At 34.4% G+C, this 17,532-nt stretch overlaps 1 protein-coding gene across 3 annotated transcripts in view; it reads left to right on the top strand.

The window, feature by feature from the left end:
* The window catches only part of LOC129805059 (tight junction protein ZO-1), a 115,859-nt gene that overhangs the window by 38,171 nt on the left and 60,156 nt on the right, over positions 1–17,532 (top strand). For all 3 annotated transcript variants that reach the window (XM_055852873.1, XM_055852874.1, XM_055852872.1), the window contains exon 3: positions 16,024–16,432. In XM_055852873.1, coding sequence (XP_055708848.1) covers positions 16,024–16,432 — 409 coding nt within the window. The remainder of the gene's footprint in view (positions 1–16,023; positions 16,433–17,532) is intronic.

The raw sequence follows: 17,532 nt of genomic DNA, 5'->3' as shown, positions 1-17,532 counted from the left end.
TAGAAAAATTCAGTTATTGATGGCGTAGAATTCTTGTGGTTCTTATTTTGATTAATTTAAACAGGTTCATGAATCATCTTAAAATATAACAAATTAAGTAAACACAATCTTGATCAATTTAGTTTAAACGTCCGTTTAAACTAAAATCGTTTGAGTACAAATTTTGATATTAAAAACCGTGAAGGATCAATGATAGTCCATATGACTGAATTACAAAAAAACACATTTTTGAAGATAGGGAGAGACTGAGGCAAACTTGAAGGAAAACGAGAAACGTTTTGATCATTACGGAAAGCTCGAAATCAATAACTCTAATAGAGTTCTTAAACCTGAGGTTTAGCAATGCGGATTAGGTCCTCTACTTTCTCATCATGCGGTTTTCGAGGACGTTGTGGCTTAGTATTGATTTTATTAAGGGCAAATGATCCGTTAGATAGATTTAAAAAAAAAATTCCAAAACCACATGTTATTTAGAATTTTAAAACCTTCTAAATAGAACTGGGCTTAACCTTCTATCTAAAACCTGTCTAACCGTTTGCCCTCTAAATAAGTAATAAGTATGACCCAACACCAGAACACAATTTTTCTTAAAAAATTCTAAGTATTGAAGAATTAAAGGATTATTATTTATTATATTATTTCATCTTCCAGTTCAGTCAATAAATATTCTCAGACACATTCGAAGTAATAAAATTTTATCTTTCTAAGATGTTTGTTCGACTTCTAAACTCTATATTCTTTTCTATCTGCTCAATGCAATTGGGGATTATTTCCAATAGAGCTGACTCATCTGTTTTATCCGATTAGTGTTACAATAGAGGGGTCTGTTTCCCATATTTTCCCGCCTTTTTGGAGGGGGATAGAGAGATCCCGGGGATTAATCCCAGAAATGGCTCTCAAATGGACAATAAATTTCCATTGAGGAAAATCCCACCATGTGAATATTTAATTCGACAACTATAACAAATTGCACTTGGAATTGTATTTGAGGAATTTTTGCGCACCTGTTTGACTCACTGTGTCATTGCTCGTCTTGTTTATTTTTTTCCATCAACAATTGTCATCAATTGCATATGATGGCAATTGAAGGTAAAATGCTGAGTATTTCTTCTGTCTCTTGGGTGCGATTTGGAGTTTGTATTAGAAGCGTATATATATATAAAATCTATTGCAAAACATTCCATATGAATGAAATTCTAATTGAAATTGCTGTTCTCGAAGGTTGTTGCAACTGATGGTTGCGATGAATTTGAATCCAATTGACTTTTAGATGGCAAGAAACAATTCAGTATTGAATTCATGTTGGGTCATTTAATAGCACAATCAACTTGCGGATGGACTTGTTTCATGGCCAGAAGCACCCTAAGAGAAAATATTCAAATTCACGGAAATGATCGGAGGATTCGATTTTACCAATCGCCCACAGATAATTAATTGATTTTCCAATTGAAACTCTCTTTGGGATTCGTGCAAAAGCGCGACTTCTTTGGCTTTGGCACAAACCACTCTTGGAAGTGATCGTGTTTGGCTCGTGGATGGAAGTCATGTTTTACAACACTTGTTTCTCCATGCACTCACATACGTCTTTTTATTGCCAATTGAAATTTCTCAATGTGCCGCATTTTTTTATGATGCTAAACTCTTCCACTTTATACCATTTGGCCAGGATAGAAGAAAAAAAAGCAGACGACATGAGTTTCTTTCTATAAAACATCTCATACAAAATTCATCATCGATTTAAAATTTATGACATGGCCGATGGATTAAAAGGTGTTCAATCTTTGGAATTTTAAACCACATTAAATGGTGGTTATGGTGGTTTAGTGTAAAATAAGTATAAGAAATTTCACGGCTACTTGAGGCTACAGAGCTATACAAGAGGCCAATTGAGCTCATATTGACTTTTGCTATTTGCAATTAATTGATTGTTTCGCCAATTGACAAATAAGGACTTATAGAGCGATATTTCACCGCTCTGAAAGCAAAATTGCACCATTTCTTTTGCCGTCCACCAAGTGATTTTATGTTGGATTTTCAATTGTCGGTGATGAAGTAAATAACATACTATTGAGTATTCGTGTAATCAGAGTGAATTGTATATTTGAAATTCGCACAATTTGCAAATAATCGAGTGTAAATTGTTGCTATTTCACAATAGTTTGTATTTTCAGAGAGAAATCTAAATTCTGACTGAGCACGATTTTGAAGAAAAAAATGACTGTGATTTTTAGTTACGTTTATAGCAAAATATCTTTAAAAAGATTGTGAAAACTGCCCTCACATGAAGTTCAGTCAGTTAAAATGACCATGACCAGTGATAAGCCCATATAGTAAGCTTATGCCCTAGACACACTTACGACTTAAGCCGAGAGACGGCTTAGTGGAAAATAATGGAAAAGTAGTTTAATCGTTATTGCGAATATAATTGCGCTAATCCGTCTCTCGGCTAATCCTCTGGTCTGTCGAGAACCTTATGGTAGCTGAGATTCCTTACAGGTGACCTCGGAATGCTTGCAACTCGGGGTGCTTGCAACTCGGAATACGTGAAAATTCGATTGTGAATTGGATTTTTGGGGACAAAGAATCGCGTCGATTATTAATTTGTTTCAGCCTCCGAGAACAGTTTGCTCGACGAGATTCTTTACCTCAGAATTTAGAAGTAGCTCGAATTTAGAAGTATTTGGACCCCGAGCTGTACGCATTTCGATGTCACCTATAAAGAATCTCAGCTACCATAAGCTTAACTGGGCTTATTACGGATTTTAGATGCACATTCGGTATAACATTTAGGATGACGAACAATACTACCACTTGCATCTAAATGTAAAACTGCAGTCCCCTTTGTAATTTTCAATAAATTTATTTGTTTATCTGTAAACATTTGCGTCGTAAAACGGTCTGGGGTGACATTACCTCTCAAAATGCGACCAGTTTTAGTGTAATTTTTTTCGGTTTTCGTATAAATTTCACGAGATATCTCCAAAACTACGTAGATTGCCAATTTAGGGTTTTCGGTTGCCTCTTCGTTATTAAATTGGCTTTTATTTTCTATTAGTATTTTTTACTAATTCATTCTACAATGACAGAAAACAGCTAATAAACTCAATTTTTTTTCGGCTCGCTAGAAACATATGGGAAACATAGGAAATGTCATGTCACTGGTCTTCAGACTAGAGATTCAGCTCAGTTCCCGAAGGTCTCCAAATCCTAAATAGCGAGCAATTTTATTGCTTTTTGATAGCCTAATAGGTTAATTAAATATAATAGTCCAATCTTGAGTTAAATTTAGTTAGTTAAATTTAGTGGTGATTATGAGAAGTTATGAAATTGGGGTAATATTAAATTGCCATACAGCTGATTAGATTAGCTTGGCAATCTTGCTCTCTCGTTTTGACTGGCCTAGTCCCAATGAAATGTAAATCATATTGTAAAACCGGTAAACCAGAGAAACCACAGAAAGGACATTTCCACCATTTAGTCCTGGAAGCTGGAATCAACGCTAACACGGCAGTGGACGCAAGTGAGAAAGGTCAAGAATGAGATGAAATAAATTAAAATTAAAAAAAAAAATTAAAAAAATCGTAATTAATAAGGGTCCCGGTCAAGATCCCGAAAGCCAAAATGCCGAAAGCCAAAATCCCGAAAGCCAAAATCGCGAAAGCCAAAATCCCGAATTTGCCAAAATCTCGAAATCCAAAATCCCGAATTCTTTAAAGTGTCATAGCTACTCCCACGATTGCACTTGCACTTGCTGGAGGCAAAGGGAAATTTTCTGTGTCTTGGGAAATTATTCTACACATTTTCCTCCGTATAATTTCATCCCTTTCTGGATTTTGAACATTCGGGATCTTGGCTTTCGGGATTTTGGCGTTCGGGATTATGGTTGACTCCGGTTTAATATATTATTATGTTTTTCAGGTCTAAGAAATATGTCTTGAATATTACAAGATTTGTAAAGATCGTTGTCGTGTGAGCTGTTTGCAATAGGGTGGTGGCATTACTTGTGGCTTGTCTTTACTGTGGCCTCATCGTAATTTTTGTCAGGAAATGATTCTGAAAACCAACAAAAAAAGAAATATGATGTATCCAGGGCCCTCTCGACATTTCATTTTTCTATACGTTTTTGCATAGAGGCACTGAAGACTATTGGCAAGTTTTTTTCCTAATGAGAATTGGCTTATCAGTCTGATATATTTCGAAAATATATTTATTTTTTTATTATTTAACGACGAATTCCTATACATTTTTTATTTTGTGTTTTTCGATCATTTCATTTCAACACTTACTGTTCAAAAATGTTTAGGGTTTTCTACCCTCTCATTTGGATGTAATTCCGAATTAACAGAAATACATCCAGGTATTTCAACCCTAACTGTAAACAGTCACAAATTCACTAATTTCTTTGTAAAATATTACTCCCTCCGTTCCGAAATAAGTCGTACGTTTGGGAAAAATTTTTGTTCCGAAATAAGTCATACGTTTGGGAAAAAAAATGGGATTAAGGGAAAGTTTGTTGGTAAAGGTTTTGTGTATCAACAATATCTCTTCCAGAGGACTATTGTTAATGTTCAGAACTAAAATTGGGATCCAATCTTCATGGTAAGTTGAGGAACGAATGTCTTAAAAATGTCTTATTTTTTGAGTTTTATTTTCAATCTAAAATAGGTGCAGAATGGTGAGAGATACAGACATGGGACCTTCGGGGGACCCCCCATAAGTTGACCCTGAGACCATTAATATGTCCTTCATTTTGCCAACACCCCTCCCCTTCCCCTCCAAAATCATGTTTTTCGGGATTACTCGAAAACACGTCGTGCGATTTTTTTTCAATTCTGGATATGTTTTAGAGAAACATATAAATGGTCCCAGGGTTAACTTATGAGGGGTCCGCTGAAGGTCCCAAGTCCCTATCTCTCACCATTTTGCACCCAGATATTCGAACACATAAAAAAGGATGTTCTTTTTATCGCTCATTCTGCAAAATTTGAGATATAAAAAATGTCATATCAGTAATAACTGTTGAGTTCTACTTGTGCATACTAAAAATTTAGAACAAATTCTAGCCTGTAATGTTAATCACAGTCCATTTTTTAGTAATTAACTATCTACCGGAGCTCTTTGAAAAAAACGCGAAAAATGGACAACTTCAACATATGGATTCCTCAACTTACCATCGTGAAAGGATCCCCATATTATCCCTGAACATGGAGGATAGTTCATACATAAGATATTTGCAAATAACAAAAACATTCTCTGAAACCATTCCTTAATCCCTAATTTTTCCCCAAACGTACGACTTATTTCGGAACGGAGGGAGTATTATTTCATGAAAATCGATTTATTCACCTTGTTGGGGAATGATTACACTTCACTTTTAGTTAAACCTTTTGGATTTAAATTTTTTTTTCACAAGGAAAAAAACAATAAATGTTTTCAGTTTTCAATCAACCAGCCGTCATTAACGAAAATATTTCTGCAAGAAAGTTTATAGTATTGAACCCAGCTGGCACAAGTTTGAAATGAGTTGATTACACTCACTTATTTAATGGATAAAAATATTATCTTTGCTTTTTCTCAAAGTTGAATAGTTATATTATGTTACTGTAGTGACTATATTACAGAAATAAAAATAAAAATATTATTTTAAGTGGATTTTATTTAGTTAGCGTAGTCATAACGATCCACATAGCGAAGCGCCCAGATTAGCGCACTTGACTATAATACCTAATTTTTGCAAAGATTTTTCTCATAGGCTTCCTATGTAAAACTTTGCAGAGCCTAATAAATGACCAGTGATAACCTCAGATAAGCTTATGCTAGCTGAGATTCTTTACAGGCGACCTCGAAATGCGTGCAACTCGGGGTGCTTGCAACTCGGAATGCGTGAAAATTCCATTGTGAGTTCAATTTTGGGGGTAAAGAATCGCGTCGAGCAAACTATTTTTGGCGACCGAAATAGATAAAATTGAATCGAATTTTCAAAGTATTTCGATTTGTAAGGATACTGAGTTACACGATTTTCGAGGTTGCAAAGAATTTCAGCTACCAGAAGCCTTTCCGTGCTTATTACTGGTTTTTGATGAACATTCAGTATGACATTTTAGGTGACAAACAACACTACCGTTGTATCTAACTGTAAAATTGCAGCCTTATTTGTAGTTTTCAAAAAAAATAATTTAATCTGTACCACATGTAGCTCATTTGCTGTATGTTTAACTTAAGAGAGGGGGGGCTGGTTAGGGCACCTTTGAACTGACGTAGCGTTAAAATGGGGCTTTTTCTGTTATTTTAAAATGAAACTTCACTTTACCACGATATAATTTAGCTCCAAAAACCAATTGCGAAGCTAAATCACATTATAAGAATGACATCCATTTAAAAATAGGTGGTAATGTATTTTTTCACCATTTTGGAGATCTCAGTGGCTCAATAGGCAAGACCGTTGACTTTTGGGCGGTGAGATCTCTAACTCGACTCACAGCTGTGAGTTCGAGTCCCGCCTGGTGCACGGAACTGAACGTCGAGAAAAAGACATTTTCACTGTGATAAAACGTAATAAAATGCACCGCTTCTGCCCAAAAAACTTCAGGAGCATGGAAGAAATATTCACTACGGGGAAAGCGTTCCTGGGCGATCTACGATCACCAATTCTTCCAACACGGGGCACATTGTAATGATTACATTGTAATAACAAATAAAGTGTCTCGATACGAATAATAATACCATTTTGAATAATATATATTTTGAAAAAAAGCAAAAAATAAAAAAAACTGATAGAAGACAGAACTCAACTGAGAATAAAATTCAAAATTGGAAATAGGATTTTATACTTTCGTAATTACAAATGGATGTGCCATTGTAATTTTAAATGATCGATATTTAAAGATCACATATTCAACCCACTCGGATAAATTCTTTGATGAATGTGTTATAATTGTAATAAAATCTATAGAAAAGAGTAACAATTTTAATTGTCTTGCTAAGTACTGTCTCACCTTTTACCGTGAGCGTTAAGTGCACATAAATGTTGTAGTACATCACTAATAATCTGGCTAGTTTTTCAAGTTTCCTACATTTGCATAAATTGAGTATAATGTAACCAAACATCTACTAAAACATGCAGTAAACCATTCAATATTCCATACATTGAAAATTGCCTTCCAAACTTGATTGAAAAATTATCATATGAATTTCTTCAATGCAAAAGTTGTGAAAACTTTCGACAGTATTTTTTTTCTGCATACAAATGCTATTCTCACGTGTGAACAATCAATTTTCCAAATTGAAGTGTTAATAATTATAATTTTGGTGGGTAAAGTGTTGAAATATCTGCCTGATTTTCTCAATTGATTTCACTTCTGTGACCAGGTTAGCACCTCAATCTAGTAATTGCGTCCAATCAAACAGAATTATTGCCGTGGTTTAACACGTTATAAATCTCTGCGTGGTATTTTATGAAAATAGAATTAATTGAATTTAAATTCATTGGGATTGGAGAGAAATTAATTTCACCCTCTTTTTAGTTTGAATGTGACAAGGATCTCGAGGTATGGAATATTTGCATTGCAAATTGACTTTTCGTGTGATCTGTGGAAGTTCTTGGGATATATTCATTCGACATAATATGGAGAGTGTGCAAAATGACACAAAAATGCGAAACATTTCAATTACTGTATCCTCTAGCGTAGAGTCTCTAGGTTAGATTTCTGTGAGGCAATTGAGTGGTCAGGACTGAATGTCTTTGGCAAATGGGGAAAAATAATGTCGATTGGGGTCATATGTAGTGCCACAATTGGAATTTGGGTGTGCAGAGTTTAGAAAATGGAATATTGCTGTTTGGTATCTGACCAAGCCTCTTGTGCTCTAAAAATGTGATTTCATTCTCAAACACCACAAATAATTGCTGTCTCTCACATTTTTATTCACCTTCCCGATGTCAGTTTTTCCTCGCTGACGGCTATTTTAATTCTCATACTCTGTGACAACATTTCCTTTTTTATTCATTCAGTAACATCGTTTTTTGTGGCTTGTTTTTTTTGGAATGGGTTCTCTCTGTGATTTTGGTGGGAAAGACAAAAAGACATGGCCACACTTCCCAAATATGCGCTTCGAAGGGTCATTTGGTAAATGAAGACATTTGTGGTAATTTTCAATGGTTTCAAGTTCAAGATCTTCACGCCTTTTACCTGGGTCATCGCATGACCACCAATTACATTGCCATTCACGTGATTTTTTGGATGACAAAAATGTCTCTTCTACTTAAATGAAGACATCTCCCAGAGCCACATGACCTATTAACCCTCAGTGGCTTTTTTGTTAATTTCTCTTTAATCTTCATATATACTCATTCCGAAGTCGGTGATGATCTTCTGCATCGTAAATTATGGTGAGATCATTCTGTGAAATATGTTCACAGTGCCACTCAATGGAAGGCACGAGAAAATATACACATAATTTTTATTTTATTCAATATTCCCTGCACTATTGCAGACTCTTTTTTACACACACCAACGTTTTATTTTGGTGTTTTGTAATTACAACTACGAGGGGGAGAATGTGGAGAGCTGTGAGTCAAAGTGGCGTTAAACGATTAATTCTTAACTCTATATAAACAAAATAAAATGCATGTTGTGCATATGCAAATACGAATTCGTAACGAATCGATTGCTAAATTTTCCCGCCAATCGGACTGAACCATATAACACTCAGAGACCACAGTCAGCTGAAAAAAGCTGACCAATCAGCAGTTCTCGATAAAAAGTTCTAACCAAATATATGGAAATGACACTGCCATCAGCGCTTGCGACGTATGATTACAGAATTCTTTCGAAAAACGATTCAATTTATTAAACTCGACATAAGAATAATTAGAGCAAAGGAGAGCAAAAACTTAACGAAGTGGTTAAACTGACGTGAAGATAATATGAAGGCAGGACACGAATGTCCCTACCGGAAGCGTCAGTGGAAAAATGATTTTCAACTCAGAGAAAAAATCTTCTCAGTTTCCCATAGCTTTCGGCGTACTGCACGCCTTCCTCAGTGGTCGCTGAATACAATTTAGATCTCTGAATTACGTTAAAGGTGGATAAAGAACACTAAAAAAGTTAGTTCTTTGTCTCTCGGCTATGATAGATCCATGTGTATCAGCTCTCCCACCCCCTATTCTTTTTTAGTGTTCTTTATCCATCTTTAACGTAATTCAGAGATCTAAATTGTGTTCAGCGACCACTGAGGAAGGCGTGCAGTACGCCGAAAGCTATGGAAAACTGAGAAGATTTTTTCTTTGAGTTGAAAATCATTTTTCCACTGACGCTTCCGGAAGCGACATTCGTGTCCTGCCTTCATATGAGAGCAAGAACCGTTTGAAATTTAATAAGGGCCTCGACAGACTTGAGGATTAGCTGAGAGATGGTTTAGCGTAATTATATTCGAAATGATGATTAAACTATATTTCCATAATTTTCCACTAAGTCGTCTCACGGCTTAAGTCATAAGTGTTTCTAAGGGCCTCTACACATTGGGAGCAATTTTTGTCAAAAATTGCTTTTTTGAAGGAAATTCCCTGCAGCGTTGTAGGAGGAAACGTCAAATTTCTGTCAAAAACGCAATTTTTGACGAAAATTGCTTCCAATGTGTAGACGCCTTAAGGCATAAACGTCAAAATAACTTTGTTAAGGTAGCGTTTTGACCATTGACGTACAAATTTCATTTGACGTTTGTTCGGTTTCCAACGGTTTTCTCTTATGATGTTAACACACTAGAAGCAATTTTTCTCAAAAATTGCCTTTTTTTAAATTCTAACGTTTCTGCCTACAAGGATAGGGGAAATTTTCTTTAAAAAAGCATTTTTTTTAAGAAATTCCTCCAAGTGTGTAGAGGGCCTTACCTCTGAACTAAAGTATCCCAGTAATGACAGTTCCCTGTTTGTACATCGTTCAACGAACGTGTTCGGAACAAGGTTCACTTTAAAGTAAATCCTTACGGCGTGGGAAAAAGACGAATGCGGTTGAAGAAATAATTTTCTTTGGTGGCTACCACTTTCTTAACATTTGGGAGGCCGCCATCGTCGCGGCATGTCGAACAGGGAACTCTATCGTTATTGGGATACTATCCATACTATCATTCTCAGGTTGATGATGGCGCTGCAAGACAAATTAAAGAGTAGTATTGCCCGATGCAAATAAGCTGAGATATCGCTTAAACGCGAAAACTTATTCGTACTCCTAACGTACTACTAATTCCTAAGTTTAATGGTCTGTGTATTATTTTCAATTCTTTCGATGTTCGTCAGAAGATTATCTTCTTTCCAAAATCAAAAAGACTTAATTTTATCCAAAGCTTTCGACTCAAGAGTTGAAACAAAACTACTGAAAAGAAAGCCGTCAATAAGAAAGAAAAATCAAATACAATTAAAATTTGTTTTAAAGAGGGGTGTGGCAGACTATCCCAGGCTTTGAGAATTTCTTGCGAACTCCTGACTAAGATTCTATACCTTAAAAGTGTGATATCGTATCATCAACTAATATTAATAAAGTTTTTTATTGGTTCAATTAATGTGGAAAAGAGTGATCACGAGGGCAATGATTTCACAGAGCTTTTCCCACTATAGGATTTTTTTTCCTAAATTTTTCGATTCACAACCGATTTGAAACGATTTGAACAGGTTTATGAACCATTCAAAACGTCGCCCAAAATCGATTAGGAGAAATATAATTGAATTTTGAATAAAAATTAGTTATCGATTATGAACTGTATGAGATTGGGATCGGTTCAGGTTTGTTAAGAATTTCAAAACCTTTCCAACTAGCCCAATATGACTCCATTTGGTAAAGAAATACGCTGTCTAGAGCCATTTTTACCTTTGTATTTGAAAAATCGGTATTAGGATTAATTCAGAGGTATTTTCGTATTTGGACGTAACGTCTGCCTAGGTATCCTAATAAAAATAAACCTTATAAAAATATACATCGGTAACTAATTCTCAAGGTGGTGCATATTCTGCAAATCTTGAAAATTCTTTGAATCAAAACTGATTGTATACTTCTTAATCAGTTTTTAAAGTCATAAAAAAATTTATTATATAGATTTTTTAAGTTCAGATTTTAGATATTCAGATTGTCTTCATAGGACTCACCTAAAGTTTCGTGGTACTTATTTTTGAATATTTTCCACAAATTAATCTTACTGAACAAAGTAAAATAGCAGAGCGTCATATATTGTTTTTAATATTTTTATTATTTTGTATTATTTTCGTCTCAAGAGTGCTGAATGATTTAATTTCGACGGAAATCAAGGGATCCAAGCAAAGTCATTTCCGAGAATTCACTAAATCCTTTTTCTCCGCAAGAGGGCGATCTTTTTCCCCGCGAGTGGCGCTAACAACTGCTTTCAATTTTTATTTTTTTTTTTAAAGATTTTAGGATGAAAGTTAAGGTTGTATTTTCAATCTTCGCTTGTATAGGCCAGTAATCATATTTGATATAGGGGAAACTGGGGCACCACCAAACACTAATTTTTATTTCTAAACTACTTGGACTATCTCGACTATTCCTTCAGTGGACAAGCATCCCTATAGTGCCTATAAATTCCTATATGTCTTATCCTCTGAAGTCGAATATCCGATTACAAAATCGCAGTGTTTGGTGGTACCCCGTGTTTGGTGGTGCCCCAGTTTCCCCTATAAAGTTTTCAGTAGTTCAATAAATTGAGGGATATTCGAATTTCTCACTGCATAACAGGTATGGAGAGAAACTAATACGACTATGACTTTAAAACTTCGTGTTTCCCACAGTAATTTTTTTTGTCATTTTTGAAGAAATTTGTTTTTTTTTTAATATGGAAATATGTATAAAGCCTATGATGGATATAACTTAAACATTTATATTTTTATGATTTGATACACAAAATTCATAATAGCGGTATTTCTTAAATGACCTCACCTTTTTTCAAAAAATTTTATTAATTTGGCGATCCTTATTTAATTTCCAATTATTTCGTGTTGCTTTGAGAAAAGAAAATTGACGATGCTTTAGATTACCTAAGGTTTAGCGTGACATGCAACGCCCAAAGTTTTATTGTGTCCACCTATCAGACAGTTTTATGTTAATTTGTTTTCAATGTTAATGCACTTAATGCCTTTATAGCTTTCGATAGCCGCTTCGGCTCTCGGGTGTGAAAATGAATTGGTATATTGTGTGTACAATATGAAATGGAAGTTTAAAATCTCAATCAATGTTTTCGTCTGGTCGCTGTTTTATTTTTGGTCTCGTGCTGTAATTTTAGCGTCAAACGCGAGAGAATGTGCTCAAGTCAGTGTTCCCATCTCACATTAATTTTTTAACCAATAATATATAACATTGCATGGCTTTTCCTCCCGCGGTAAAAAAAATTGGTGGATTCGGGATAAAGTGTGCCACAGTATTCTGATAATTGAGGAAAAACCTGAGAATGTCTTTTGGATTTATGGATTATCATCATTTCTATGTTTTCCTTTTATATTTTAAAAATTTTATTTTTAGATACTGAGAAAATTATACTTTTTAGTAGAGGGAAAAATTTTTTTTGGTCATGAAATTACCGTAAATAATCTCAGTGATGGATAAAAAGTCAAACTTTTCTCAATAAATTTTCTTGTTGGAAAAACAGTTCTTTTTTATGCTTCTCTATCTCTCACCAGTAATTTCTCTCTCTCATTCACGAGGTATTTGTGAGGAAAGTTTTCAATAAAATTTATTTTTGCATCTTTGTGAGAATCTCACGATTCGTGAGAGAAGAAGTCTGGGAGAGAAATGTGGTGTGTTTGTGTGTTGTTTTCTGTGAGGGAAAAATTCACGCACGATCATCTTCTTGGAAGATCTCAAATTAGTCGATTAGTGTACTCAATTGACTGTGGATCGTGTCTTTCAGTGGTCTAGTGCACAGGTTTTTTTTCTTAGCTATTTTTCCGCCCAAAATGGGCGAGTGTGAAGATATTTCTTCTGACTCTGGCAATGAAGGTGCCATCATCAAGAAGAACCCCACAATTGGCACTTATTACCCATTCAATGGTGGAAGTCCACAATTGGGCTATTTTGTCCCAATCAAACTACCACCATCTGTGAGTTTTCTCACCCCGCAGACAATCAAGCGGAACAAAAGGTCAGACAGTGATTCACAAACCAATATTACCCGCATTTATTTGTAGGGAGGGGAATTGTCAGCTGATCCCGCGATACTTTGTCCATAAATTATTACTGTGAAACAGGAATTTGAAGGAATTTCATGTGATTGTTATTTAAAGCCATGATTACGTAGGTTGTTTGCACCCCTTATGACCGCTTTTCTTAAGCTAAATAGCCTATACAGAAATGAGAATTAAGCGAGAGACAGTCAAGCGTAATTACATCAAAATAATAACGAAATTAAATTTTCTCCAGTTTTCCACTAAACTGTTTCTCAGCCTAAACCGTCCGTAGGTTTGTTTATGATATACAGTAAATTTTAATACTATCCCTATAGAAGCCTAATTCAATCTTGCTTTCAAAACTTTTAATAAGCGCAGCATTTAGTATTTTTGATGAAATTCCAAGAGATGCTAAAGTAGTCAATAAGGGTGCCCTACCTTTACAAAAATTTTATTACTGATCGTAATGAACATGTGTACAATACCAATTTTTTAATAACAATTTCGTAACAATAACCTAGAACATTGTGTGATCAAAACATGTAAAACTACTAATCCGGAATTAGAATTGGTTTCTAATTTTAGCGTTTTATAATATTAAACTGACTAATTGAGTTGACAATCTCATTATTTATGAGATAAATCTTTAAACTTTTGTTAGGTTCATTTACGGAATCTGTATGGGACTAATATAGATTCAAGATGAATATTTAGCCCATAAAATTTGGTAGAAACAATACATTGAGGAGTTAAGCGATCGTCTTTCGAATGGTTTAGCCCAGTTCTTGAAAGTTTCCAAATTCTATAATGCAATGGATTTTCTTTTCGATTTTTCAAAATGTAATAGATCATCTGCCCTTAAAATCCAGTCTTTAGTTAAGATTTTCCAAAAAGTCTCAATTGATAAGAAATTAGAGTAGTTAACTCATGTGGTAAGCTTCAAGTCTGAAGCCTGTATTAGGATCATCGATTCCAGATCCTTTGCATGAATTTTCTTTAATTATTTTTTACCGCTAAATTTTACAGACTAAGTATTCTCAAGGATCAGTCTGAGTCTATTTAAACCCATGAACTAACTATTAGGATTAGGGCCTAGAAAGGTGTGACTCATAAGTTAACACTAGGAATTAGGAATACTATTAAAAGAAATCGCCGCCATTCCAAGAGACATCCACGATATCAATTAAGTATTCAAATACCAACGGGGCGTTTGATTCCCGGGAAACAGATAGTGCCTAACACTTTGAAAGTTTATGTTGTCCTTGAACGGCTAATTTGTATTTATTGATAAAAAATTTTAATTTTAAAAAGTTAAATTCTTATAAAGCCTTCAAATTAATATACATTAACCTTCACAATAATTTTGCCAAATATTAGTGGCAAAATTCTTTATATTTTCTTGGTTTTAAAACTGATCGTGGAAACCTGTTAATACAGGCTTCAGACCTAGAGCTTAGCCGTAGACGGCTTAACAATTCAATCAATAAGTTTTGAAAAGAAAATGTTTCAGGATTTCTTTATTTAGGGCAAACAAATGATCCATTATAAATATTATGAAAATCCAGTAAAATTGCTTTTCACACCTTTCGGGAACTGGACTAAGCCTCTGCGTCTAAAGACTGCCTAGGAGTTTAAGTATTAAAAATCTTAAAATGTATTTATGGTATATGAAGCTTCATTATCATTAGTCTTTGGTTCAGAATATCTAATATTCCAATATTTTTATTCAACTTCATGTCAGAATTATGAGAAAGTAATACCATTATTATCCAAATTCTTAGTGCAAATGATAAAATAATATCAAGCTCATCACAAATTCTTTCTAGAGGTTTTGAAGTTTTTTTTCAAAGATTTTGAAAAACACTTGCAACCCAACGAGAACCAAATTCTAACCGACTTTAATTCAACTGAAAACTTGTGTATTTTCAGCTGAATTCTATTAACCTTAAAAACGACACTCGCGAGGGGGTGTCATTTCCATATATTTGGATAACACTTTTTGTTCAAGAGCTGCTGACCGGTCAGCATATTTTTGCTGATCAATTCAGCAAAAATATGCTAAAAATGCTGCCTTTTTTGCCATTGTACTCGTTTTAAATTTAAATTTAAGTTTTGAATTCTGTAAATCCAGAACTTCTAAAACTTTTATAATGATTTGGTCTAAATATCGCATGAATTGTATTGATACATTTTTTTAGTAACTGAAATAAATGTAAAAGAGCACAATTCTCACGGGTTCAAGTCTTCTAAAATTGTATTTCCGAGATCATAATTTTTATGATTATCAATTTATAACCTGATTTACACTGATTCTAAGACTACCTGAATATAATTCACTAAAAATTTCAAACACAACATTTGATCTGAAATTAGATTTTATCAGTGTTTCGTAACCGATAGCTGAACAATTGAAAATAGATCAGAGTCATTCGGGATTTTAAGGCCTTGCAATTGAATCTTTATATTCCTTAGTCAGTAGTAAATAATTCCCGTAAATGATATAAAAGAAAGGCAAAAACAAACTGGTTAACATTTTGGTTTTTGATAAACTTAAAATTCATTCAGTTTTAATCCGATAGATTCTTAAAACTCTGTGGCCTTTCTTGTAGCTTCTTCTTGCTGGATTTAGAAAGTCCAGCTAAACCTTCAGTGTGAATCCCGTATCACCTTTTTATTCTTATAAGCTTATAATTTATCACTACCTTGCGATCTTTTTTTTAATTTTAATAAAAAGTACCTCCTATTCCAGAATAATCAGATATCTATTAAGAAATGAACGGCTTACCTAATAGACTTTTAAAACATTTGCTCAAATTGTATGTGTTCTATTTTCGAATTTTCTTGTTTTTTCTTTATTTCAGAGACACTTTAGAGTCCCAACGTTCCACAAGTTACAGTGGCTCCATTAGTCCAACTCTGGCATCTGGATCTCGAAGATCATCAGTCACAAATTCAACTCAGCCCATTGTGGCTATGCCAGAAAATTCTGGTACATCCCAGGTCGATCTCAATGCAATTGAGAAGGTTGATGGGGGAGAAAATGGGGGGCTCCTTAGGAGTTTATCCGTACGGGAAAAGCCAGTTGCTAGTCCGGGTGCCAGGAAGAAGGAGAAGAGGCATACAGTCGCCCTGCATCAGGATGGCTGTGCTACTTTTAGTGAGAGCCGAAGTGGCCGAAAGAGGAAAGAGAAACACAGACTGCGCCCATATCATTCGATGAATGAAACCATTGAGGTTCTTGCTGATCCTGTGGTTGAAGATGATCCTCTGGTGAGTAGAATGTTTTCAAGATTTTTTCTGTCCTATTCACAGGTTGTTTATCTTTAAATGGCAAACTGCCCCAGCGAGCACAGTTAGCAGAATAAAATAGGATTTTCAGCATTTTTTTGCTGAATCGGTCTGCTGGCCAATCAGCAGCTCTCGAACAAAAAGTGCTAAGCAAATACATAAAAATGGCACTGTTTAGCGCTCGCAGTGGATGATGGCAGAACTAAATACTGCCGGTAGATGGCGCCAGAAAGCATTTAGCAGCAAATTTTTTCTTTCATTTTTTTTCTTTTTCTCTCAAAATGTCAAAATGGACTTGGAATTTCCCCTGAAATTATTTATCAACTTGGGGGATATTATAATCACGATTTTTATTACTTATATTATTATAGGAATTATGCTGCCTATAGAGAATGGTCAAATAAGAGTATTAAACATACTCCCGACCAAAAATGTTGCATTTTTTAGTGAATTGCGTTATTATTTTCCCGAGAAAAAAAAATATTTTTTTCTCAGCAAATATTCAGTCGGGGGTTATAAAATTATTCATTATTTATGAAAAATATGTTTTTTCTTTTGCAAAAAGCATATTTTCCTCAATTTTCGCAATTAAATATTGGCATCTTTTCTGGAACAGCCATCGATGTATTATGCTCACAGTCGGTCACAACTATTGTAATTGATCTTGAAACAGGATTTTTCTACTTTTTTAACTTTTTTATGGTAAATAAAGTTGCAGATGCATTTAAAAAAATCCATTTAAAAGTTGTGACTCCCCCACTTAACTCTTTCGCCTCTTTTGGGACTCTGAGTACACAAAGCAGCATATGAATACTTTGTGGAAAACAATGTTTTTTTTTTTAATTATTCAGAACTGATAAAAATCCTATTCTTGTGAATGATTACAAACTATAAGGATGTCTAAATGTAAAATATTTTTTGTAGGACCTCAATTAATTTCTGAGCAAAGATATTTTTGATTTAAAGAAAAAAGTGAAATTGGCTTGAAGCATATGCTGCGGTCCGGAAAGAGTTAATGAGTTCAATAATGCCTTTTAAAAATACTACAAAAAAATTTCTATGGATACTACAAAATAAAATAT

Source organism: Phlebotomus papatasi, chromosome 2 (genome assembly GCF_024763615.1).
Source record: "Phlebotomus papatasi isolate M1 chromosome 2, Ppap_2.1, whole genome shotgun sequence".
In the NCBI taxonomy this organism is placed as follows: domain Eukaryota; kingdom Metazoa; phylum Arthropoda; class Insecta; order Diptera; family Psychodidae; genus Phlebotomus; species Phlebotomus papatasi.
The sequence above is the reverse complement of the archived record's forward strand: the minus strand, read 5'-3'. Positions and strand labels throughout refer to the sequence as shown.